The sequence below is a fragment of the Muntiacus reevesi genome, chromosome 3 (assembly GCF_963930625.1).
Source record: "Muntiacus reevesi chromosome 3, mMunRee1.1, whole genome shotgun sequence".
Classification (NCBI taxonomy): Eukaryota; Metazoa; Chordata; class Mammalia; order Artiodactyla; family Cervidae; genus Muntiacus; species Muntiacus reevesi.
Window position 1 is genome coordinate 12,336,223 of NC_089251.1, and position 26,146 is coordinate 12,362,368.

General features: G+C 36.8%; 1 protein-coding gene across 4 annotated transcripts in view; it reads left to right on the top strand.

Moving 5' to 3' along the window:
- Nucleotides 1-1,758: 1,758 nt before the first annotated feature.
- The window catches only part of RC3H2 (ring finger and CCCH-type domains 2), a 49,520-nt gene continuing 25,132 nt past the window's right edge, over nt 1,759-26,146 (top strand). For 3 of the 4 annotated variants that reach the window (XM_065928510.1, XM_065928512.1, XM_065928513.1), the window contains exons 1-6: nt 1,759-1,994; nt 8,483-8,780; nt 11,339-11,456; nt 14,067-14,300; nt 20,473-20,648; nt 25,842-26,042. In XM_065928510.1, the coding sequence (XP_065784582.1) occupies nt 8,550-8,780; nt 11,339-11,456; nt 14,067-14,300; nt 20,473-20,648; nt 25,842-26,042 (960 nt within the window). In that variant the 5' untranslated portion in view covers nt 1,759-1,994; nt 8,483-8,549. The remainder of the gene's footprint in view (nt 1,995-8,482; nt 8,781-11,338; nt 11,457-14,066; nt 14,301-20,472; nt 20,649-25,841; nt 26,043-26,146) is intronic. The other variant, XM_065928511.1, reaches the window with a different exon arrangement.

Sequence of the window (26,146 nt, forward strand, 5' to 3'; positions counted from 1 at the left end):
GAGCTTTGTCTTTTGTTTAATCTGTGAATTTTAAAGAAGGAAACTATTTTTCTTGGCTATTCATTTAATCATTCAACAAATACTTAGTCCTTACAATGTATACCTGTATTAGAAGTTAGATATACAGACAAAATCCCTACTCATAAAACTTATATTGTACTGGAGATTCAGTTCAGTTGCTCAGTCATGTCTGATTCTGGGACCCCATGAAGCACAGCATGCCAGGCCTCCCTGTCCATCACCAACTCCCGGAGTCCACCCAAACCCATGTCCATTGAGTCGGTGATGCCATCCAACCATCTCATCCTCTGTCATCCCCTTCTCCTGGCCTCAATCTTCCCCAGCATCAGGGTCTTTTTCAATGAATCAGCTCTTTGCATCAGGTGGGTAAAGTATTGAAGTTTCAGAGGTAGACACTAAACAATTAAAACCAATGTACTGTGTCAGATTTTAAAAATGGAATTGGAGAAAATAAAGCAGGTGTAGGTGGTGCTAGGGAAGGAGAATTGGGATTGAATTGCGAAATGTGATCAGATCACCTGTGAAAAATCTCACCACGTTATCACATACCACTGACCATTGGCATGAAAAAAAAAAAAAAAATATATATATATATATATACATCTCTAGTTGAATGGAAAAGAGTGAACCAAATGAATGATTGTTGGGAACCTTTCTCTTGGTTTCGCATATATTTCATAAAGAGAAGAGAATGAAAGGGATAAAAATGCATGTAAGAAAATCTTTGATGTGGCCAATATTTTTGGAAAACTGATGGTTTTTTGTCATCTGGGCAATAATAAGCATGTATATTTAAACTCATTATAAACTCCTTTTACATATGTCTTCTAATTTGTGGGGATTTACTTCCATAAACATTTTTGTTTGACGTCTGGTTTCACATTGTAAAGTGCCTTGAGTTTAATTAAAATTCATGGCCATTTTTTTAATTTGTGTTTTTCAGTTTCTCAACAGGAAGAGTACACTGTATCTGCCTTTTAGGAATATTTTGATGAGCACATGAAACAAAATAGATTAAAATTTTTATTGCCTAACTCAGGACCTGCCACATGGTATTAATGCCATAGGTCCATTAATGTTATTTCCCTGATCTCTATTCCCAGCCTGCTTCTTCATCTAGAAAAACAATAAATTCTACCTTACATTTTACCATGAACAAATCCTTTCAATAAATATTTGAGATAGTAATGCCAGAATCTGGTTGAATTTTGACTTCTGCCAGCTTCTGAAGGATTCAGAATTCTCTGTTTAAAAAAAAGAGATAAGGTATTAGGCTAGGCAAATGAATGCTTGTTTTTAAATAGGGAGCTTGCTTGACACTTCGGTGCAGTGCCTGGGGGATTCGGTCAGCATTTGATTATGGGAGAGTGAGTACAATATAATATAGATGCATCAGATTATGCTCAATCCATACCACACCTTCCACAAGGTGAGTCAGACTCTGGCTCAAAGCAGAGTCTAGAGGCTCGCTCGAGGCGCATATGAATGTGCAGGGAGTTTCCCATCAACCCCTTCGGCTTGCCAGGTCTCCTAACAACACCTCCCACAGTCCTCCAGGGTTCCCTCGTCACGTGATAGGGGTGGTTCAGTCGGAGAGAGGAAAGCGGATGCGCAGTCCAGGTGGCGGGGGTTGCTACTCTTCTCTTCCACCTCCCAAACTCCTGGTCATGCGTGATCTCGCGTGAGGTGGGCAGTATCTTCTCGCGAGAGCTAGGTCGGGATCCCTCCAGGTCCGCCTCCGTGGTGAGGAGGGGGAGGAGAAGAAGGAGGCGGAGGCGGAGGGAGGAGGAGGAGGCCCCGTCGCGGCCTCCGCCGCCGCCAACGGGGCTGTCCCTGTAGCTCCCGATGGAGTTTGAGGCCGTGAAGCCGCCGCCGAGCTCTGCCCCGGCGAGACGAGGCGCCTCCGTCGCCGAGCCGCGCGGTCGCGGGGCTCCCGGGAGCGGCCCTTAGCGACCCCGCCCGGGCCCCCTCAGGTAGGGCGGGGGCGGGCACGATGCGGCTCGGGCCCCAGCCTGGGTCCTCGGTCCCCGGCGGTCGGGCGGGAGACTGATCTCAACCCGTGGCCTCTGTGTTGTTGTCTCCGGTGCTCCGAGGGTTGGGAACTGAGGGCCGCACCTGACACCCGGACGGGGCCCGGAGTCCCGGGCTGGAGGAGGCCCCTCGCCCCGGTAGGGCTTTTCAGTACCGAGCGCCTGGCGCAAATGGCCACCTCCCGTCGACACCGGCTGGGGGGACGCTTCAGCCCCTAAAGAACCCATCCAAGCAAAGGGCAGGCTTCCCTCCCTTTTCTACACCAGTTAGTAAGAGTGCGGTTGGAGGGGGGTCCTTCTAAACCAAGTCCTCTCCTAGCTTTTCGGCTCTCTGCCCTGCGGCTTTCCGAGATGCAGGGATGGTGGAAGCGACTGAGTGTTAAATAGGGACCCCGGCCAAACAATGCCCTGGGAGGACTTAACCTCCTAGGAGGGAGAGGGCCGGACCTGAGTGGTTGCAGAGTGGTGGTGACGGAGCAATGGCATGAAACAGCCAGAGAATTCTGCTATGGTTTTCTTCTTTCCCTCTTTCATTTTTCCTTCTTGGGGGAGCCTCTTAAGGAGACTCTTCCACCATCTTAGAAGAATGGTAGAAAGCATCTTTGTTTCTCAGAAGCAGCTCTACTTTTCTCTGTTCTCAGCTTTCAGGAAGGGAGAAGATGGGGGTAGGTAGCTGTCATTTCCATCCTTGGAACCACAGAACAGTTTACGATACCGGCAGACAGAACCTTGACATCAAAATAGTCTCAAGTAATCACTGACATAAAGTAGATCTCGTTTCATGATTCCTACCCTTCTTTTTTTTTTTAAATAACCACCTAGGTTCCCTTCTAATTCCTACTCTCCCCTTAGCTAGGCCCCTTTTTAATTCCTATTCTCCTCCCACTAGCTGTGATTAGAATGACTTTGTATCCCAAATAAAGTGTTTAAGTAATCTTTTTTCAGTTTTTGTATTTGTCAAACTTTTAAGTTCCGGTAGGAACTTTTGATTAACCTGAGAAAGTTAATGTTGCTACACTAAATTGATACACTCAAAAGCAGAGAAAGAAATATTTTAGTTCGCTTTTGTGCAGCCTGTTTATAGTTAAGCATACAAAATTTAGTTGTGGGTTCTTGAAACAGTAAGACGAGTTCATGGATTTTTTCAAATCTGTCGAAAGAGCTACACCACTGTTCTAGCATAACATCCTTTTCTTATGTTGTTTACTTCCACATTCAGTTCTTGAAGAAGTCGATGCCATTATATCCTATCAAAGACCATCTTTCAGTATTGCCGTTTTTGTTGATTTGGAAATTGATGTTTTCCAAATTTTGAGAGTTTGAAAAATAGCTGAAAGGATAAAACGTTAAACATATATTTTAGACATGTTTAGAAAAAGCAGATGTTATAATTCAAATTGGCACCTGTTTGAGAATTTAATTGCAGTCATGTTCAATAGTGGATTCTTTGAGTTATTCTTGATCTGTTATTACTGTTGGGTTAACCTGACATGTAAAAGTTATGTCCTTTGTTCATATGTTTTAATTATTTCACTTTGTGCTTTTGTAATTTGCTGTGTATTCCAGTTTGAGAAAGTAAAAAAAAAAAATTCTTTTGGGAGGGAAAGCATTTTTGTTTCCCCAGAATTTTATATTCAGGAATACAACTTCCACATTATATGCAATATCAAAGAAGGCTAAATAAACTTACAATCAGATCTCATTATAATAAGTACTTGTTTATTGTTTTGTTTGAAATAGATTAAAATTTCATTTTCTGTTGATGGGAAAATGGAAGCATGTAGTAAAATAAAGCTAGCTGAGAATTTAAAATCATGTTGTAAACCTAGCCTCAAATGTTAAGTAACATCTTTATGATCCTCAAGTTTTTTAGTTTTATGAAAGCCTTCATAAGTGTAGATATCGCTTTAACCTCCCATTTTTGATAAAAATTAGTTTTGATTATTGTAAGGACTCTAGAGTTGCACTGTCCAATGCTAGCCAATAGCTACATGTGGCACTTGAACACTTGAAATGTGGCTGGTGTGAATTGAGATGTGCCATAAATGTAAAATACATGTTAGGTTTTGAGACTTGGTCCAAAAAAATAAAAATAATTTATAATTTCTTACATTGACTACATGTTGAAATGGTATTTTGGATAAATTGGGTTAAATAAATTATCATTAAAATTAATTTCACGTGGTTTTCCCTGCCTTATTGTGACTACTAGATATTTTAAGTTACTTGTGACTCACATTGTATTTCTACTGTACAGTGCTGCTCTAGAGTATCCCTACTTTTCCAAGAAATAAATCATCTGAATAGAAGTAGACATATGAAAGCCAAAAATTTCCTGGTAGATTATCTTCTTATAATCAGAATAACCAAAAGGCCAAAGACTTTGATGATGTGACAGATGAAGTTATCCAGTGGTCATTGTTTAATAGGCATAAGTGAGTAAGTTCTGTCTCAAGAAAGTATTTTTCAAGTTGTCATGACTAAAGTAGTAAAACTTTATTGGTTATATTAATTAAAATAGAAAATTATCCCTTTACTATTCTAATAGAAGGCATCGAAAGTGAAATGTCATACTGATTAAAAAACTGAGTTCAACAACAGTGGATTTTAGAAATAAAACTTGGGTCATGTCTTTTCTAACATACACTAAAGCACATATAATAGCAATCTTTAAAATGGTAATTCATTTCCTTTTTTCCAGTCCTTTTCGTATGTTTGAATGCTGAGTTTGAGATCTTAGAGATTATCTTCATTGGTTTTGTTAGTTTTATAGAGTAAGATCTAAATTGTACCTATGATGCTTTAAATAAAATTTTTTAAGTCCAGAACTACTGTTCTTAAGGTTTCTGAATTGAGAAGTGCTGTTACAGTCCATTAAAGTAGCTTAAATTTCTCACATGGGTGAACTAAAATGAAAACAATGAATGTTTTAATTAACAGACCTGAGCCCTAATGTTTACATCTTCATAAAGAGAAATGTAAAATGCTTTATTTTTTTATTATACAGTAGTAAATGAGGCATAAAACTTAACCTGGTGTTCTAAAATCGAGTTTCATAGTCCTGGACTACTTGCATAATGTCATGGTAGACTAGTAACAGAAAATGAAAGTACTTAGCTGATAAGCAGTTTGCTTTTAATAAAGCAATTTCTAATTTGCATCATATAAGAGATGTCTATTACTCTTCATTTTTTATGAGTTTGTATTCATAGCAAGGAACTTACAGCCTGAAAACTTACTTGAGTAAAAATCTGTTTAAGGTCTCACTTAGTGTTTCTCACTTTTAGGCTTTATCTTGTTGTTCTTCTTCAGTTTTAGTAACTGAAATTACTTAATACAAATAGTTTAATTTGAATTTCACTTGTTTTTCTTAAGTAGTCCCTTTACATATCTAGAGATATGGGCTTTTAAAGCTATTTTATCTCAATTTGAGGTGTTTGGGCAGTATCTTTAGGCTGGATACTTACTTCACTATTACATATAAATGTTATTAGAAATTTAAATTTCCACAGATTCAAATAAATTGCTATGTATATCTTAGCTTCTCATGATTCATTTAGCTATTTTTAAAAAATAAATTCTAAAAACAGGCTCTTTATCATTTTTGATAATTATAAAAATATTTTCTAGGTAGACATTTACTAAGTGCTTTTGAAAGGAATGAGAAGTCAATTTTGTCATCACTAAACATTTTAGTGTTTTAGACAAAATTTTGTCTATTGTAATCAAGGCATCTAAAATATATTTACAGTGGTACTAAGGAAAAACATTTTAAAAGGTCAAATCATTTCTTATAATGAAAGTTCAGTTTTAATTTTTCTGTCAGAAAGTTAGAATCTGACACATAACAGAAGGAGAATTTGGCATATTTTTTTCTTTTTCTTTCAAAGATATTAGTTTGATTTCTACTAGAAATTGAATTTCTCAGTATTAATTATATGAAAACATCTGGTGTTCTTAAACCTAGTAACACATATGAGATATTATAAAACTATAAAGTGTATTCTGGAATAATTTGAAACACTTCAAAATTAGGTGAAAATATGCAAGATAGCGATTTTTATGTTCAGTTCAAACTTAAAGGCTTTTCATCCCCCACTGATTAACTTTAATGTAAAGCATTTCAGGATAATCTTGGAAAACTAAATAAGGAAAGAGTATTTGCTGCTAGTTTCCTATTACCCAGTGGCCCATGATACCCTAACCCACAGAATTAGCATTTCCAAACAGGTGGCCATTATGAAAAAAATAGATGCAGTGTCTTGCTTTGATAAACATTTTATCAGTTCATGTTATTAGCTAGATTAGGACTCTCAGTACTAGATTTAACATAAAATTCATTGTTCCTTACAGGCCTTTTCCTTGTACAATTCCACAGTCCAGACACTGAACATTAAAAACGTTGAATAGTTTCAAGGTGTGATGTGTTCACCTGCTTAGTCCTCATCTCTAAAGTTAAAAGCAAACTGTTTTTAAGGTTGATGACATTCATAGATGTGGAAATGTGAGAGTGTAATGTGTAAAATAAAGGAAATATAACTTGCACGATTTGGCTAGTTTGAAAATAAAGTTATTAGATACTTTACATTGGAGCTGTTTGAGGAAAAGTTTGTGTAGGGTGCTTTTTACTCAACAACTTCAGTCTTTCATTTTTGCCCAGATACATTTAAAAACCTTAGTTTTTGTGAACATAAAAGGCACAATGAAGGTTAATAGAATACTTCATTTGGGTGTGGGGTTGTTTGAGAATCAGTTACATACTTTTCTATCCTGAGTCTTATTACATTTTTAAGCATATAATTTCTGTGGTACTCATATATTTGTATTGGTAAACATTCTTATGAAATAAAAGTATTGGCTGTTTAATTGCCCTAAATACCTAGATTTCTTGTTCACCAGAGAGCCTCTGTTAGACTTATGTAAGTTTTGATTTGGAAGATGCAGAAAATTGGTGAATGTAGTGTTCAAGTTAGATATCTAAAGATTTTAAATTACATGTTTTGATACTGAATATTTTAGTTTATTAAAAATTATAGAGCATTTTAATCTTAGGAATAAGAAAAGAATCACTGTCATTTTTTTCCCCATGTACCTTTTAATCATATGCATATATAAAGATAGAAATTTATGCAGTTGACCCTTGAATAATGTTGGGATTAATCCATATAAATTATATTTGTCCGTCCTGTCCATGGTTCCTCTGCATCAATGACGTACCATGTAGTACTGAGTATTTACCGTTGAAAAATACCTATGTGTAAGTGGACCTGGGTAGTTCAAGCCTCTGTTGTTCAAGGGTCAACTGTATTTTGCTGTTTTTCTATTTAGAATTATCATATAAGAATATTATTTTATTCTTCTACATCTTCCTCCTTGGACCTGATTGTTTTTGGTTTTGTGTGTGTGTGTGTGTATCACTGAATGGTATGTTTTGTCAAAAATATCATAGGGAACTACATTCAATTCACCAGGCTTCCCTGGTGGTTCATAGATGGTAAAGCGTCTGCCTGCAATGCAGGAGACCCGGGTTTGATCCCTGGGTTGGGAAGATCCCCTGGAGAAGGAAATGGCAACCCACTCCAGTATTCTTGCCTGAAAAATTCTATGGACGACAGAGCCTGGTCGGCTACAGTCCATGGGGTAGCAAAGAGTCGAACACAACTGAGCCACTTCACTTCACTTTCAATTCAAGATTTGTCATTTCTTCTTTTCTTTCCTATTTTTTTTTTAATAACTTTGGTACTATTATTTTAAGGTTAGCATTATTCTTTCATTTGTGGACAAACAACTCTGTCATTACAGTTTTCTTTCATACTTTTTTTACTGCCTTAGCCTCATAGTGACGTCCTTACCAGAGAGTTCCTCTTTTGTGAAGCTGCCACCTTGAATCCTCCACTGATTTGGTCATTCAGGTGGCAAAGCTGTTCCTTCACTCCTGACTCATTATGATTTTGTTTGGATCAATACTTACAAAGTTCACTAACTCTTGTATCATAATACATTTGGTGGTAGTAGATATCCAAGGGAAACACTTTAAAAAATTAATTCTAAAAATGAAATTGTAAAAATTCTAAAAAATTCTAAAATTGTAAAATTTCATTTTTACAAAATGAAATTATAAAAATGAAATTGTATTAATAGTTAATCTGCTTATTTGATGTGGTCATTAAGAAAAATACATGGAAGCTTTGATGAGCAACTGATATAAATATGTTTAGTTGAAAGGAACACTGTTAGGATATTGTTTCTAGCCACAGAGCTTTCAGAAATTTAATTAATCCAGCAAATAGATGTAAAGAAAAGATGTGAAAAGTGTATAGAATTATTCAGAAGTGTTTTACATTTTGAAGCTTGATGGTTGACTTCAGCAGTTAACCCTTGAAAGGTGAATGATGAATATGTGGTTAATTCTTACTTTTGTCCATTTCCAGCTTACAAAACACTACACAGCAAAATAATGATCTGCTAGACTGCTAACCCGAGCATCCAGCTTCCACAATGCCTGTGCAGGCAGCTCAATGGACAGAATTTCTGTCCTGTCCAATCTGCTATAATGAATTTGATGAGAACGTGCACAAACCCATCAGTTTAGGTTGTTCACACACTGTTTGCAAGACCTGCTTGAATAAACTTCACCGAAAAGCTTGTCCTTTTGACCAGACTGCCATCAACACAGACATTGATGTGCTTCCTGTCAACTTCGCACTTCTCCAGTTAGTTGGAGCCCAGGTAACCTTTCAAGATTTTACTTATGTGGTATAAGTAATAATAGAACTTTGTTCATTAGGGGATACAAAGTATGATTAGGGATATTCAAGGCATAAAAAATACTCCTCATACCTGATTTGCATTATTCCACAAATGATTTTCTTTAGATAATGTCATAAATCTTTATGCAAAACTAGAAATTCCATTTAGTTATATATGTCTTTGTAGTCACTACTGTCGTCAAAACATGTTTTTAAGTGATTTTGGTGGGTAAGAAACATTTTTGTATGAGCATGTATAAATATATAATCATCAGGTGATATGAAAAGAAATATAGTCAAAGCTTTAGCTGGAGATCGACCATCTAGATAGAACCCTTAAGTGGAGGTTTTTTTGATTTTCCTTGAAACTTCGCCTGACTTTTAGGATGATATTATAATAAAAAAATAGATCTATATAGGTGTATATATACATATATAAGATGTATATATAGAAAACTAATTTCTATAGTGTCAGTAACAAATTCTACAGTTTCTGCTTTTGTGCATGTGCTATAAAAATAACATTTCTTATTTATCATTTTACTGAATCAACAAGACCCTAGATTTATAAAAATTTCTATTTAATAAGGGCCTTCTTCGTTTTAGGTATGCTGTAAACAGTCCACATCTATTATTATCTTGTCATAGCTCTTCAGATAGTTATCCCCATTTTACAGGTGAGGAGGAAGTGAAATTCTGAACATCATGTACTACATATTTTAATACTACAATTTTAGTACTACATATGAAAGCAAGAAAGTAAGGATTTTTCTGATTAATCACTTCTTAGAAAATTCAGTGAATTAGAATACTCCATTCTTTTAGTGTCTTGATATTTGAGGTTTTTCTTTTAAAGCAATTTCTTTTCACTGTTCGTAATCCAGTTAAGACTTTGTGAAATCAAGACAAATACATATTCAACAATGTGTCATAATTTAATTAGCAGTGTTTTCCTTAAGGGTGCATAAAATAATGGTACCTCTTGCAGGCAGTGGCGTCTTAGATCCAATAAAATACCACAGAGTATTTGTAATAATACTAAGCTATCATTTATTTAGCATCTGCTATAGATCAGGTGGAACTTCCCTGGTAAAGGATCCACCTGCAATTCAGGAGACTCGGCGCAATTCCTGGGTTGGGAAATTCCCCTGGAGAAGGGATAGGCTACCCATTCCAGCATTCTTGGGCTTCCTTGGTGGCTCAATTGGTATCTGCCTGCAATGTGGGAGACCTGGGTTCAATCCCTGGGTTGTGAAGATCCCCTGGAGGAGGGCATGGCAACCCACTCCAGTATTCTTGTCTGGAGGATCCCCATAGACAGAGGAGCCTGGTGGGCTATAGTGCATGGGGTTGCAAAGAGTTGGACATGAGTGAGCGACTAAGCACACGGCACATAGGTCAGACATTATGTTTTTCTTTTACTTAAAAATGTTCTCTCAGTTGGTCCTTAAATAATTTTGCAGATCTTTACGTGACTTCCATTACCTTTTCAACCTCAGCTTCTGCACGATCCTCAGTCTTTCTGCTTAAGCCACTCTGGCCTGCTAACCAGTTGTCACATACACCATACATCTTCTCACTTGAGGGCTTTTGCACTGAGTGCTGTTTTGCCTAAGATACTCATTTCTTTTTCAGATGTCATGATTCACAAGGAAACCTATCCTGACCACCCTTGTTCAAATTGTAGTGCCCCTCCAACACTCTCAAATCCCCCTTATCTTTGCTGTATAATTTTTACTGATCATCTTCTATCATGCTATTTAATTATTTTTATTTATCAGCCGTGTATTCTCTTTACTAGAATGTAAGCTATGGCAAGAAATGTTTTGCCTGTTTTGCTCACTGATAGGTGCCTAGTGCCTAGAACTGCTTGGCACATGCTAAGCACTCCGTGAATATAAATACTTGTTGGATTAAACTGAGTTTTCATAATGGCACTATGAGATAGGGATTTTCATCTTCATATTGCAGGTAAAGAAACCATGACTTGGAACAGTTAAATAATTTATTAAAGATCACTTGTAGAAATTGCAGAGCTGCCCAGAATTTTACCCAAGCTTTGACCTTGCATTGAGAACAAGGTGGGACAGATCATAAAAAATATAGGAAAAAGGTGTTAAGGGGGGAAAGTTCTCCCTTTTTTTCTACTTTTTATTTTGATACGCTTTTTTTTTTTAATTGCAAGAGCAGTACACAGAGAACCTGTATGACTTTCTATAGCCTTTCCTAATGTTAGCACTTTTCTGAGTTATAGCATTGTTATCCCCAAGGAATAACATGGATACAGTACAATTAGTTACTGCCTTTTTTTTCCCTCTCAGTAATTCACCGAATCCATACTGTTAAGTATGATATCCTTGGTTCTTAGAAAGCAGTTTGGCTAGGTACTTGGCTTTAATTTTACTTAAACTTGTTTGATGTGTTGTGTCTGTATTAGAAGTTTATACTCACCAAGATTATCATCAAATGTAAAGTTAACAATTGCATGAATTAGATGAATGTATTTCTTCAGTTTTTTTTTTGTTTGTTTGTTTTTAGGTACCAGATCATCAGTCAGTAAAGTTAAGTAATTTAGGTGAGAACAAACACTATGAGGTTGCAAAGAAATGTGTTGAAGATTTGGCGCTCTACTTAAAACCACTAAGTGGAGGTAAAGGTAAGTATTTTTACGGGTGAGTAGACCTTGGTAATACGTTAACTTTGAAATACTTGATGTTGATACCCTATTAAATAATTTTTAGTTTTGAAAAATGAGATTGCTTGGAGAGATCATGGACGTCATTTTGATTGAGAACATTATGCTATTTTCTGGAGATAATATTGCTATTAATTTAAGAATTCATCAGATATGTTGAGATTTATACATTCTTTATATTAAACTAATGGTGCCATAGCAGAATATTAGCTTTAATGAATCCTTGAGTAATTTCATGTATTTATTCAGTCATTTATTAAAATTTTATGGAGCACTTACAGTGGCTAGGGTCTTCCTGGACCCCATAGTCCATTGATAAGATGGGCCAAGAAGTGCAGTAAGTGCTGTGACAGAAATGGAATTCTATCACTCCATCTTCAGTAACTGGCAAGTCATAGATATAATAAAAAGTTGAGTGAATGCATTAATCAAATATTTATTTTGAATGTGCTCTATGTTTTGCACTTTTGGATATTTTGGACATAGTGACTTGCTTGAGAAGTATATCCTATCTACCTCATTCGTTCATGGAGCAAATACTTAAAGAGCATGTAGTCAGTACCAGGCACTTACTGAAAACATTTAGTAAAAATGTCTGCCCTTATAGCACTTATGTTTTGGGAAAAGAAAGTATAATAAACAACAAGTATAGTAAAAATATTGTATAGTATGTTATAAATGATATTTGCTGTCGAAAGAAAACAATACAGTTAAATGGGTCAGAGATGTCAGAGTGAAAAAAAAAATGTCAGAGTGAGGGGAAAAGGGTGGGTTGCAATTTTAAACAAGGTGATTAGTGTAGACCTTGTTAAGATGGTAGCTTCTGAACTTGAGATGAAAGAGATGAAGCGATTAACCACGTAGGTTCCTGGGAAAAGACTGTTCCAGGCAGAGGAAATGGCAAAGTCCCCAAGACATGCGTATTATCTTCAAAAAACAGCAACAGGAAAGTGTGCCTGGAGCAGAATGTGTGAGGGTATGGGGTAGATGAAAGCATTATGGGGTAGAAGAAAAATGGTGAGACCAGATGATGTACAGTAAAAGCTGAACTTTTACTCCGAGTGAAACTGGGGAATTACTCTAGAGTTTTGAGCAGAGGAGTGACATGGTCTGACTAATGGTGAAACGGTCACCCTAGCTGCTCTGTTGAGAATTCAGTGCAGAAGGGCAGGGTTGGGACCAGGGTATTGGATAATAGGCTAATGGGACAGGGTTAGTAGCAGTGGAGGTAGTGGAAAGTAGACAGTCTGGATGATTTTTGAAGGTAGAGTCAGAAGGATTTCCTAAATTACTGGATGTGGGGCCCGAGACAGAGAGCTGAGTCAAGTGTAATTCTTGAGTTTTGGGGCCTGAGCACCTGGAAAGAGAAGTTACCATCAACTTAGACAAGGAGTTCTGTAGGTCAGTCAGGTTTAGGTAAGGAGATCAAGAGTTCAGTCTTGGTTATGTTGAATTTGGTTATATCAAGTCTTCACTCTGATGCTATTGGGTAACTGGTAAATGTATTTTAAGGAGTAGGTATAGGAGCTGTAATTTTGGGGAGTCATTAGCATAAATAGTATTTAAAGCAATAAGACTGAATGAGATTACATAAGTAGTGAGTACAGAAAACAAGAACTGGGTCCTAGGCCATTTAACATTAAGAAGTCAAGAAGAAAATTTGAGATCAGCAAAGAAGACCGGAAAAGATGAAGGAAGGAAAAAATTAAGAGAAAGCGGTGTTCTGGAAGCCTGATAAAGAATGTTTTTAAAGGAGTTAGGAGTGATCTGTGTTGAGTGCTGTTGAAAGGTCAAATAAGATAAGGATTGAGAATTGACCACTGATGTAGCAAAGTGGAGGTAAGTCTTGTCATGAGGAGCAGTTTTGGTCAAGTGATGGTTGCAAAAACTTGATTGCAGTAGGTTTTAAAGATTGTAAAGCAAGGATTTGGAGATAGTGAATATAAGCAACACTAGAGGATTTGCTACAAAATGGAGGAAAGACATGGTGCAGAGGGGTGGTGGTAAAGGGATGAATAAAAAGATTTATTTTTAAGATGTATAAAATAACAGCATGCTGTTCTTACTGTATATTGATGCAAATGATCAAGTAGAAAGGGAACAATTGATGTAGGAGAGAGGGAACAATTGCTGGAGCAGTATCTTTTAGTCAAAAAGGGAATTGGATTTAAGGTATTGTCCTGGAGCTGTGTTCTAAATGTCTTGAATACAGTAAAGCAGAACAAAAGTGTTAATCATTACTTTTAGATTTAACTTTTCATTTATCTCCAAAATTATCTTCAGTGGTTTTAGTAAAGATGAAGAATAGACTTGAAAAAACCCAAATTATTGTCTTTTGTGGGACACTTATACCCAAATAACATTTGAGGTAATTGAAATTTAGATTCCAGTTACCACAGAATGGTAATAAACAGGGACAGGACATTCATTGTCAAAAATGAAAGTACCTTATAAGGAACTCACTAGAAATTGTGGCTTAATAGTTGAATACTAGGTCTTTTTATTAAATAGATAATGAAATTGACTTTTTTATTTTAATTGAAAAAAACTATAGTGTCCTTTTTCTCGAAGGTGTAGCTAGTTTGAACCAGAGTGCACTGAGCCGTCCGATGCAGAGGAAACTAGTGACACTTGTAAACTGTCAACTGGTGGAGGAAGAAGGCCGTGTGAGAGCCATACGAGCAGCCCGCTCACTTGGAGAAAGGACTGTAACGGAACTGATACTGCAGCACCAGAACCCTCAGCAGTTGTCTGCCAACCTGTGGGCTGCTGTCAGGGCTCGAGGATGCCAGTTTCTAGGGCCAGGTAAGATGGATCACTGTCTTATTGGCTATCAGGGCTAGAGGGTGCCAGTTGCTAGGAGTAGGTGAGAATGCTCTGATTTATATATACAAATTTTAACATAATGAAAGATAAACTTTTAAATTTTTCTAATAACCACCCTACCTTGGGGTGCTTGACGTGTTTGCATTTGCTGCACTGGGTCTTCATTGCAGCACACAGGCTTTCTCTAGTTGCAGCATATGGGCTTTTCTTGTGGTGCAGCATGGGCTTAACTTGCCCCACAGCTGTGGGATCTTGGTCCCCTGTTAGGGATCGAACCCATGTCTCCTGCACGGGAAGGTGGATTCTTAATCACTGGACTACCAGGGAAGTCCCAGCTAGTTTTTATTAATCATCACTTATATGATGAACAGTGCTATAGGATTTTTGAATAAATTTCTTGTTTAATTCTCAACAGTCTTTAAGTACCACAGATCCAACTTTACAAATTAGAAAACTGAATTAGAGAGAGGCCTGATATTGCACAGGTAGTAAGTAAAGGAAAGATAAACTTTGTTTTTATGAAAAAAATTAAAAGTTCATGATTGTCTTTAAAATTGGGAAACAGAAAAATTATTAGAAAAAATGAGAATCACCAGAGGGTGTTTCTTTTATAGTTACTATCAACTGCATTCTTTTTTTTAAAAAAATCTTATACCTATTCCCAGGTTATGAAGTACTTTTCTGTGATATCTTATTGTTTTACCTTTCTGATTTAGAACTATATAGGCTAGGAATAATTTATTTCTGTGAAGGAAACTTTATAGGTGGCATTGGGACTACTGGATAGACATGTGGAAAAAGATAAAATTTGATGTATTTCTATTTTTTGCATGAACGTATTTCTTATATTCCCTAGCTACATAAATTTTAAATAGGTTAGAAATACTTATGATTAAAAAATAAATTATATAGGTAATAAAAACTTAAAACTCAACATTCAGAAACTAAGATCTTGGCATCCAGTTCCATCATTTCATGATAGATAGATGGGGAAAAAGATGGAAACAGTGACAGACTTTATTTTCTTGGACTCCAAAATCACTGCGGATGGTGAGTGCAGCCATGAAATTAAAAGATGCTTGCTCCTTGTAAGAAAAGCTTTGACAAACCTAGACAGTGTATTGAAAAACAGAGACATCACTTAGCCGACAAAGGTCCATATAGTCAAAGCTGTGGTTTTTCCAGTAGTTGTGTATGGATGACTGTGAGAGTTGGACCATCAAGAAGCCTGTGCACAAGAATTGATGCCTTCAAACCATGGTGCTGGGAAAGACTCTTGAGAGTCCCTTGGACAGCAGGGAGATCAAACTGGTTAATCCTAAAGGAGATCAACCCTGAATTGGAAAGACTGATGCTGAAACTGAAGCTCCAATACTTTGGCCACCTGATGAGAAGAGCCAACTCGTGGAAAAGACCCTGATGCTGGGAAAGATTGAGGGTAGGAGGAGAATGGGATGACAGAGGATGAGATGGTTGGATAGCATCACCGACTTAGTGGACATGAGTTTGAGCAAACTCTAGGAGATGGTAAAGGACAGGGAAGCCTGATACACTGTAGTCTGTGGGGTTGCAAAGAGTCAGATGTAACGTGAGTGACTCAACAACAAGAAAGGTGAACATAAGAGTGAATTCCTTTATAACCTAGAAATAGAAAACACTCTTTTCTTTGACTCTGAATCCAGAAGCAATTACAGAAAAGATTGATATTTGACTATATAATTTTTTGAAATTATAATAAAGCCTCATAAGAAAAGTTAAAAAAAAAAGAAAGAGAAACTTGGGGAAATATTTATATAAGCCCCGTACAAGGGGCTTACATAACTAACACCTAAGTGTGTTGTGCTTAGTTGCTCAGTCATGTCTGACTCTTTGCAACCCCATGGACCGTAGCCCGCCAGGCTCCTCTGTCTATGAGGATTATTCTCCAGGCAAGAATTCTGGAGTGGGTTGCCATGTTCTCCTTCAGGGGATCTTCCTAATCCAAGGGTTGATCCCAGGTCTCCTGTATTGCAGGCAGATTCTTTACCATCTGAGCCACCAGGAAAGCCCAATATATAATTAGGTACTTGTAAAAACTCAGAAGAAAAATACCAACAACCCAATTAAAAAATTGACAATCCTAGATTGTATTTACTAGTCATACGGTTATTGTTATTTTGAAGCGAATTAGGATACAGCAAGTAAGTAGTTATATTAATGCCATCAGAAACGAAGATTTTTGACATTTAAAAAGAGATAGAAGTATGAAATCAAGTAATTTATGTAAAAAGCCTGCATCCTTAAATTTTAATTGGCAAATAAGTACAGACTCATTTATTTTTCTTTTTCCAGAAAATAAGTATTTCCTAACTGTCCACTGTAAAAGCTTGAAAGGAATGAATAGCCCTAGCACCCAGATAGCATTTCATACTAAAAAGAAGTAGGGCTCTTTGAATAAATGTCTTATCCTAGTTCTAGGGTAGAAAAGTACAAGATGAGCCTGGGAAGTCTTGTGCTAAAAAGTAAAAAAGCTGTTAAAGACCATCGGAATCTTGTCAAAAGGACACAGTTTGAAAAGGCTCCAACTGGACAAAAGTGGGACAATTTGAACTTCCAAATGAATAATGACTATAATGAATTAAAAAACATAAAATGTGTAAAAATTCATGATCTCGTAGTATTAGTACAGAAAAAATTAATTAGTTATCTTTGGCAGTTGCTACAGCACCAGCACATTATGCTAAAAATTGGAAAAGGAATAGAAAAAAATCATGCCTTTTTAAATTGCTTTCAAGGACAGTTTCTCAGAATTTTGAGGGTAAGTTTCTCTTTTAGCAGAGTTCTAGCTAATAAGTTTAGGAAAAAAAATGTTAAAGTTAGAAAAATCACATCAGGTGAATTAATGGATCTAGGTAAGAATTACTATTGGCTGTTAAAACCAGTAGATGAAAGGTTAGTAAATGCAAAAGGCCTAAACCTAGTGATGAATCTTGATATTACTAAAAGTGAGACATCTAGGTCTTATATACCTCTCTATATGATACACAGAATAAGAAGTATGCTTGACCCCCCCCAAAAAGCCCCGGAAAGCTAAAATCTTATTCCAAATCTGATCAAGTCTCTAGTTTATATGAAATAAGGAGGATAAAGGCATACCATAAAAAAAGCACAAAATTAAAATGAAATTGAGAATGTGGGATATTGTTTAGAAAAATGATTGTTTCTGCAGCCAGTTATTTTGTTCTAAATGGGAGGGTGGGAGAGTGGGGGGAAACTAGTATAGGTTTTTCTTGTTAAGCGTGAAGACATACAAACCAAAAGCTACATATGGACTTTGGCTGCGTACTCAAAGAAACCAACTGTAAGAGGAAATTTTAAGACAGTGGGAGAAAATTCAGCATGGATTGGATATTAGATGATATCAAGGAAATACATTTCTTTTTTTAGACATGGTAATAGTGTTATGTTAATTTTTTAAAAGTGCTTACCTGTTAGAAATACATAATGAATTATTTAAGGATAAAGTGCTATGTTATCTTGGATTTACTTCAAACCACTCCAGCTAGAACAAACTAGAAAATTGAGTAATGAGTAGATGAACCCTTACTGACAGCACCTGTATTATGAATGCATGTTATCTCTACTTTTGTATATGTTTTATTTTACATAATACAGTTAAATTGAAAAATAATTTTGAAAATTAATGTTTATATATAATTTGAGAATGCTGCCTGTGGGTATTTCCTCATGTTTATTTACCTTATCTAAGAAGCACTAGGTGGTGTGTTGGTTTAGTCGCTAAATTGTGTCTGACTCTTGTGATCCCATGGATTGTAGCCAGCTAGCCTTCTCTGTCCATGGGATTCTCTAGGAAGAATAATGGAGTGGGTTGCCATTTCCTTCTCCAAATCTTCCTGACCCAGGGATCCACATCCTCTGCATTGCAGGCAGATTCTTAACAGTAAGCTACCATGGAAGCCTAAGAAGCACTAGACTAGTTATCAAATATCCTGTGTTTTGAAACTCAAAAAGATAATAAATACCACAATTTAAAAATGGACCAAGGGCTTAAATAAATATTTCTACATAGAAGATACATAGATGGCGAAAAAATACATAAAAAGTGCTCAGTATCATCAATCATTAAAGAAATGCAAATCAGAATCACAATGAGATAACCATTTCATATCCACTAGGCTGTCTGTAATTTAAAAAGTGGGGGGGGGGGGAAAGTGTTAATTGAGGATGTTAGGGAACTTGGGAATGTAAAATGAGGCAGCCCCTGTGGAAAAACAATTTGGCGACTCCTCAGAAAGTTAAATGTAAAAAAAAAAAAAAAAAAGAAAAATGTAGAATTACCTTATGATCCAGCATTTCCACCCCTAGGTATATACCAAAGGAACTGAAAACAGGTATTCAAACTGATTTGTGCATGAATATTTATTTATAGCAGTGTTACTCACAATAGTCAAAAGGTGGAAGCAATCCAGACATCCCATCAGTTCTTATGAATGGATAACCAGTGTGTGGTATATCTATAAATACTGTATTATTTAGCCATAGAAAGGATTGAGATACCAATACATACCACATGTGGATGAACTTTGAAAATGTTTCTTTAAGTGAAGGAAGCCAGGGAACAGGTCACATATTCTGCATATGTAAACGTCAGTCCATAGAACTAGACATCAGGCTAGTAGTTGCTGGAGGATGCAGGGATCAGTGATGTGGGGAGGGACTGCTTAATGGTTACTGAGTTCCTGTCAGGTGATGAAGATGTCTTAGAACTAGATCAAGGTGATGGTTTTATAACATTGTGAATTGTTTACTTTAAAATGGTTAATTTTATGTTACGTGAATTTTACCTCAATTTTTAAAAAGTCTTTGTTTCTAGTTATAATTGTGTTGCTTACTGATTGTGAAACTTGGCCTCGTCACTTAACTTTTCTGAGCCTTGATGTCTCACTTGGAAAAAGAAGGGATTTGATTTTTAATCTAGATTCTAGGTAATCTTTCAGTTCCATTGTTTTCATTGAGGACCAGTATATTTTTCACTTTTTAATTCTAAAATAATTTCAAATTACCCAAAAAGTTACAAGAATAATGCAGAGAATTCCTTTGTACTCTTTATCCATATTCACTCATTTGTAATATTTTGCTGTATTTGTTACATAGTTCACTTTCTTTCCTTTTTGAACCATTTGAGAGTAGGTTGCCTATTTCATGCCCTCTTTACTGCTTACACTTAAGTCCTTTTCTTATTAAAAACAATACATTCATCAAATTCAGAAAATTTAACATTTGTTAAAACTCATTCCAGTTTTGTTGGTTATTCCAGAAATATCTTTTATGGCATTAATTTTTTTCATTTTATGATTGAGTCTAAGATGATGTCATGTATTTATTTGTCACAGCCGTTAATGTGACATGCAGGATCTTTATTTCCTCGAGCAGGGGTTGAACCCATACCCTCTGCAGTGGAAATGCAGAGTCTTAACTACTGGACTGCCAGGGAAGACACTATCACACCTCTTTTTACTTTTCTTTAACAGTACCATTCCTCAGTCTTTCTTTGTCTAATGTTGCTATTCTTAAAGATTGCAGGCAGTTATTTTATAGAATGTTCTTAATTTGGGGTTTTTTTGATGTCCCCTTATGATTAGATTCAGATTATACTTTTACCTCCCTGGCTGGAAAGCAACACAAATTGATGCCTTTAGGTATTGCATCCAGTAGCTAATACCACTTTTAAATCATGTACAAAATACTTCTGACAGGCAAAGCAGCAGTCTCAAGCATGAAAAAATTACCATTTATTTACTGTATGCCCTTCACATGTTATCTGTCAGAGTAGCTCTGTGAGTTTTATAAACAAGGGCCTTTTTCACTTCAACATTATGATTATCTAGTTGACTATTACAAAGCTGTAGAGGATATATTTTGTTTAAAATCTGTTTACGTGTATTCTGATTGGTTGTTTAGTAGGACACGTCTTTTGCTTGATTACTTTCTGAGTAAACTATATTTGTGTGTGTATGATGTTCTCTTTTTGTGCTAAGTGTTTGTATACTGGAGATAGTGAACCACCATTAGCTAATATTCAAAGAAGTCTGTGACAGGCATGATCTTCAGGGCTCCTCATTTATCATGAACTCATGTTCTTTACTTATAGCTATGCAAGAAGAGGCTTTGAAGTTGGTGTTGCTGGCATTAGAAGATGGTTCTGCTCTCTCAAGGAAAGTTCTGGTACTTTTTGTTGTGCAAAGACTAGAACCAAGATTTCCTCAGGCATCGAAAACAAGTATTGGTCATGTTGTGCAACTACTGTATCGAGCGTCTTGTTTTAAGGTAAGTAGCAAGCAACCATCTAAACATTGCATGCGTGGAATGGGTGTTAACCTGGTCTAGAGGCTCCAGAAATAAAAGAGATAAGGGCGACTTTTCCTTCTGTATTTGTTGTATCTGTTATATTGTGGATGTATAACACTGCTGTGCATGGGTGTAAGAGCACATAATGTCAAGGTGCCAGCAACACTATGAGGAAACAAGCTTGGTGAACTTGACTCGGAATAGTAAAAATGGACTGAAGGAGCCTCGTTCAGTTATATTTACCACCTTAAGAGAGATTCAGGAACCATACTGAAAACAATAAAAGAAGGCAAATGTTTTAGCTTCCCCATTATTATTTTTATCTCTTTCTCTGTCGTGATTAGATTAAAGCCTTTAAACTGAAAGTAGCCCATATGTTGTCGTAGGACAACAGGAGAGTCACATTTGAGGATTGCCCACTCTGCATTTAGATAATAAGGTTTTTGTCAAAGAGGGTCGGGATGAACCCTAAGTTATTTCAAAATGTAGTTTCCTCGTCAGATAGGCTTATGGGTGATGACAGGTACTGAGAGGCTTGGAAAAAAGGCTGAATCCTTGAAGTTTCTGCATGATACAGAAATATAGGTTACTGGTGAGGTCTTGAGCTAAGGGACCAAGGACTTGGAATAGAAAGGCCCATTGGCTTCTATAAAAGTAAAATTTCTGGATTTCAAACCAAGGCTTATTTAAGCTATTTTGCTGATTTTATAGCTCAAGAGTGATAACAATATAAGCAGAAGGAGGTTTTTTTGTGTGTGTGCACTGCTTAGTATGAGGTAACAGGTTAATTGATGATGAAAGTATGTTCAAATGAGTTATCTTCACAAATGAGAGTTGGACACTCTCTGCCTGCTAGTTACAGTGCTTGATTGTGTCCTTAGGGAAACAATTGAAATGAATCTCTGGTTCTTCAACCAATGTTTTTGGCTAAGCATCCAGATGACCAAGCTCATTTATCATCCTGAAGTGACCAGCTAGGTTCTTAAACTGTGCCTTACAGATTTAATGTTGTTTCTTTTCCTCAACAGTGTCATGCAGATTTGTGGTTCATAATTGTGATCCATCTTCAACTGCTCCTAATACCTGACATTTAAATAACACTCAGTTTAGAAAGAGATTTCAGTTTCATGCTCTCATTTCATCCTATACTACTCCCCTATAGTTTAAAATGTTAAAAGCAGTGTTTTGATGAATAAAAGGATATCATGCTGACATTTACTGAAAGACCTCTCTCCAGGGACATTTACTCTAGTAAACTACAATGAGTGAGTCAAGGTCTTTTCCTCGACTCTAGACTTACAGACCTGAATTTTGGGCATTCCTCAGAAGCAGAATCACAAATGAGGTCACATATACATGTTATCAATTTTATTAATTTACAATTAGAAGTTTAGCTCTTAAATGACTTTAATTCTCATGTTGTAGATATTTTCCAGTAGAAGATTATCAAACCTTTGCTTGCTTAGCATGGAGTCAGAGCAAGGGAAGTTGATGATTCCAGTGTTTAATGCACTGGTTCCAAAATGAAGATACACATCAGAATCACCTGTGAAATTTTGCAGAGTGTACATACATTCCTGGTCCCATCCCTAGATGTTTTATCTGATAAAAAAAATACATCAGTGCAACTTGAACATTCATATATACTTTTTAATTATGTGGTCTTTGAAGCCAGGGATTCTGATTACTTGAAATTGTAGCTTTCAAAACTTCATGGGTGATTCTGATGCTTGTTATTAGAACTTGAATAGGCCAGACTCTGCAAGCCAGCTATGATACATACATCTTTACAGTTCAGGTGGACAGATGTTCCTACTACCCGAGAGGCACCCTGTACCCTGCTGGTTGGATGAGTGTTACCACCCTCTGGTTGTTTAGGTTTCTTTTTTCTATGTTTTAGATTAATAATTCTTCCTTTTGTTTCTTTAAGTAGATTATTTTGAGATTTCGAAGTTATACTCTGCTCTTTCCTAAATAAAACGTAAGATCGTGTAGATTAGAATTTTGGGTCCCATACTTTTCTTTAATGTATTTATATATTCTCAGAGAGAATTGTGAATGGATACTATTAGGTTAACTCTCAGACTGATTTCCCAATCTTTATGTACTAGAGGTCATATTACTGTTGTCTCCTGTGCCACCAGTAGCAATTGAAACAACCAGTGAGGTGGTCTGGGGATATTTTCATTTTACTGATGAGGAAATCATCAATTTGAAGAGTTTGAACAATATGTTCAGTCTTAAGTTTCAGAGCCTGTACTAGGCCTCAGTCAGTTCAGTCGCTCAGTCATGTCTGACTCTTTGCGACCCCATGAATTGCAGCACTCCAGGCCTCCCTGTCCATCACCAACTCCCGGAGTTTACTCAGACTCATGTCCATCGAGTCGGTGATGCCATCCAGCCATCTCATCCTTTGTCGTCCCCTTCTCCTCCTGCCCCCAAACCCTCCCAGCATCAGGGTCTTTTCCAGTGAGTCAGCTCTTTGCATGAGGTGGCCAAAGTATTGGAGTTTCAGCTTCAGCATCAGTCCTTCCAGTGAACACCCAGGACTGATCTCCTTTAGGATGGACTGATTGGATCTCCTTGTAGTCCAAGGGAATCTCAAGAGTCTTCGCCATCACCACAGTTCAAAAGCATCAATTTTTCGGTGCTCAGCTTTCTTCACAGTCCAACTCTCACATCCATACATGACCACTGGAAAAACCACAGCTTTGACTAGACGGACCTTTGTTGGCAAAGTAATGTCTCTGCTTTTTAATATGCTATCTAGGTTGGTTATAACTTTCCTTCCAAGGAGTAAGCGTCTTCTAATTTCATGGCTGCAGTCACCATCTGCAGTGATTTTGGAGTCCCAAAAAATAAAGTCTGACACTGTTTCCACTGCTTCCCCATCTATTTCCCATGAGGTGATGGGACCAGATGCCATGATCTTAGTTTTCTGAATGTTCAGCTTTAAGCCAACTTTTTCACTCTCCTCTTTCACTTTCATCAAGAGGCTTTTTAGTTCCTCTTCACTTTCTGCCATAAGGGTGGTGTCATCTGCATATCTGAGGTTATTGGTATTTCTCCTGGCAGTCTTGATTCCAGCTTGTGCTTCCTCCAGCCCAGCGTTTCTCATGATATACTCTGCATAGAAGTTAAATAAGCAGGGTGACAATACACAGCCTTGACGTACTCCTTTTCCTATTTGGAACCAGTCTGCTGTTCCATGTCCAGTTCTAACTGTTGCTTCCTGACCTGCATATAGGTTTCTCAAGAGGCAGGTCAGGTGGTCTGGTATGCCCATCCCTTTCAGAAGGTGGTCTGAATTCTAACCAAGTATCAGATTTCACATGGCCATTAGCAGATTTTATGGTTTAGGAATAAGTGTATCTTTTATTGTGAAAATTAACTAGCTACATACTTTTAGATAATTAGTTTCAGTAAGACATGTGAAACTCTACCTTTGAATTTGTTTTTGTCACTTAAGTATAGATTAAAGCTGTAAAAATACCCTAATAATCTTTTTTGTGGTGGCAGGGAATTTCTCAATATCTTAATCATCAGCTGTAGTGCCAATATTTGCTTAACCATCATGTCCCTCTTCTGGTTAAAAGTTGTCAGTGATTTCCCATTCTCTATAGGATAATAGTCATACCTCAGAGATACTGCAGGTTCTGTTCCACAGCACTGCAGTAAAGCAAATAATAAAGCGAGGAATGAATATTTTGGCTTCCCAGTATATATAAAAGTTATGTTGCACTATACTATATTTTGTTAACTGTGCAATAGCATGATGGAATAAAAGTGTACATACTTTAATTTAAAAATATTGCTAAAAATGCTTACTATTATCTGGGCCTTCAGCAAGCCTTAGTCTTTTTGTTGGTGGAGGGTCTTACATCATTGTTGATGACTGACTGACCAGGGCAGTACTTGCTGAAAGTTGGAGTGCCTGTTGCAGTTTCTTAAAGCAGCAGTGCAGCTTGCCCCATGAACTGAGTCTTCCTTTCACAGATGATTTCTGTCTGGCGTGCAGTTTACTCACAGCAGAACTTCTTTCAGGATTGAAGTGAATTCTCTCAAACCTCGCTGCTGCTTTATCAACTAAATTTATGTATTATTCTAAATTCTTTATTATCATCTCAACAATCTTCACAGCATCTTCACCAGGAATAGCTTCTATCTCAAGAAACCACTTTCTTTGCTTATCTTAAGCAACTACATTAAAGTTTTATCGTGAGATTGCAATAAATCAGTCACATATTTAGGCTCTGCTTTAATTCTTGTTATTTTGCTATTTCTACCATGTCTGCAGTTACTTCCTCCACTGAAGTCTTGAATCCTTCCGAGTCATCCATGAGAGCTGAAATCTTCTTCTAAGTTCCTGTTAATATTGATATTTTAACTTATTCCCGTGAATCATGAATGTTCTTAGTAGCATCTAGAATGGTGTATCCTTTCCAACAGGTTTTCAGTCTACTTTTCCCTGATCCATCAAAGGAATCACTATCTATGGCTGCGATAGCCTTACAAAATGTATCTCCTAAATAATAAGGCTTGAAAGTCAGAATTACTACTTGATCCATGGACTGCAGAGTGAAAGTTGTGTTATCAGGAACGAAAACACTACTCTCGTCATACATTTCCATCAGAGCTCTTGAGTTACCAGGAGCATTGTCAATGAGCAGTAATATTTGGAAAGGAATTTTTTTTCTAAGCAGTAGGTCTCATCAGTGGGCTTAAAATACCTAGTAAGCCATATTGTAAACAGATGTGCTGTTATTTGGGTTTTTTTATTCTGTTTCTAAAGTACCGGCAGAGTAGATTTAGTGTAGTTCTTAAGGACCCTAGGATTTTGGAGGAGGTAAATGAGGATTGGCTTCAATTTATTTATTTATTTATTTTTGCTTCAATTTAATATCACCAGTTACATTAGCCCCTCACAGAAGAGTGAGCTTGTCCTTTGAGCTTTGAAGATAGGCACTAGCTTCACTCCAACTGTGAAAGTCCCAGATCGTGTCTTTTAAGAATTTTTAGTAAGTAGATTATTTTTCTGTACCTTCTCCATGTCGTATCTGATAGGCTATAGGTACCTTCCCCTTCTAAAATAAAGAAAAAGTTGGTTGGGGGAGTGGTGAGAGCAAAGCAAATCTGATGGGTTTTTTTCTTTTTTCTCTTTTCTATTTTTAGGTTACCAAAAGGGATGAAGACTCTTCCCTGATGCAGCTAAAGGAGGAATTCCGCAGTTATGAGGCTTTACGCAGAGAACATGATGCCCAAATTGTTCATATTGCTATGGAAGCAGGACTCCGTATTTCACCTGAGCAGTGGTCCTCACTTTTGTATGGTGACTTGGCGCATAAATCACACATGCAGTCGATCATTGATAAGGTTTGTTAAATTAGAGATGCTAATTTTATATCATTGTTGTTAATCTTGATGAATATTTGAATCTTCTGAAGGAACTAAAGAGACAACCAGTTGGGAGATTCCTT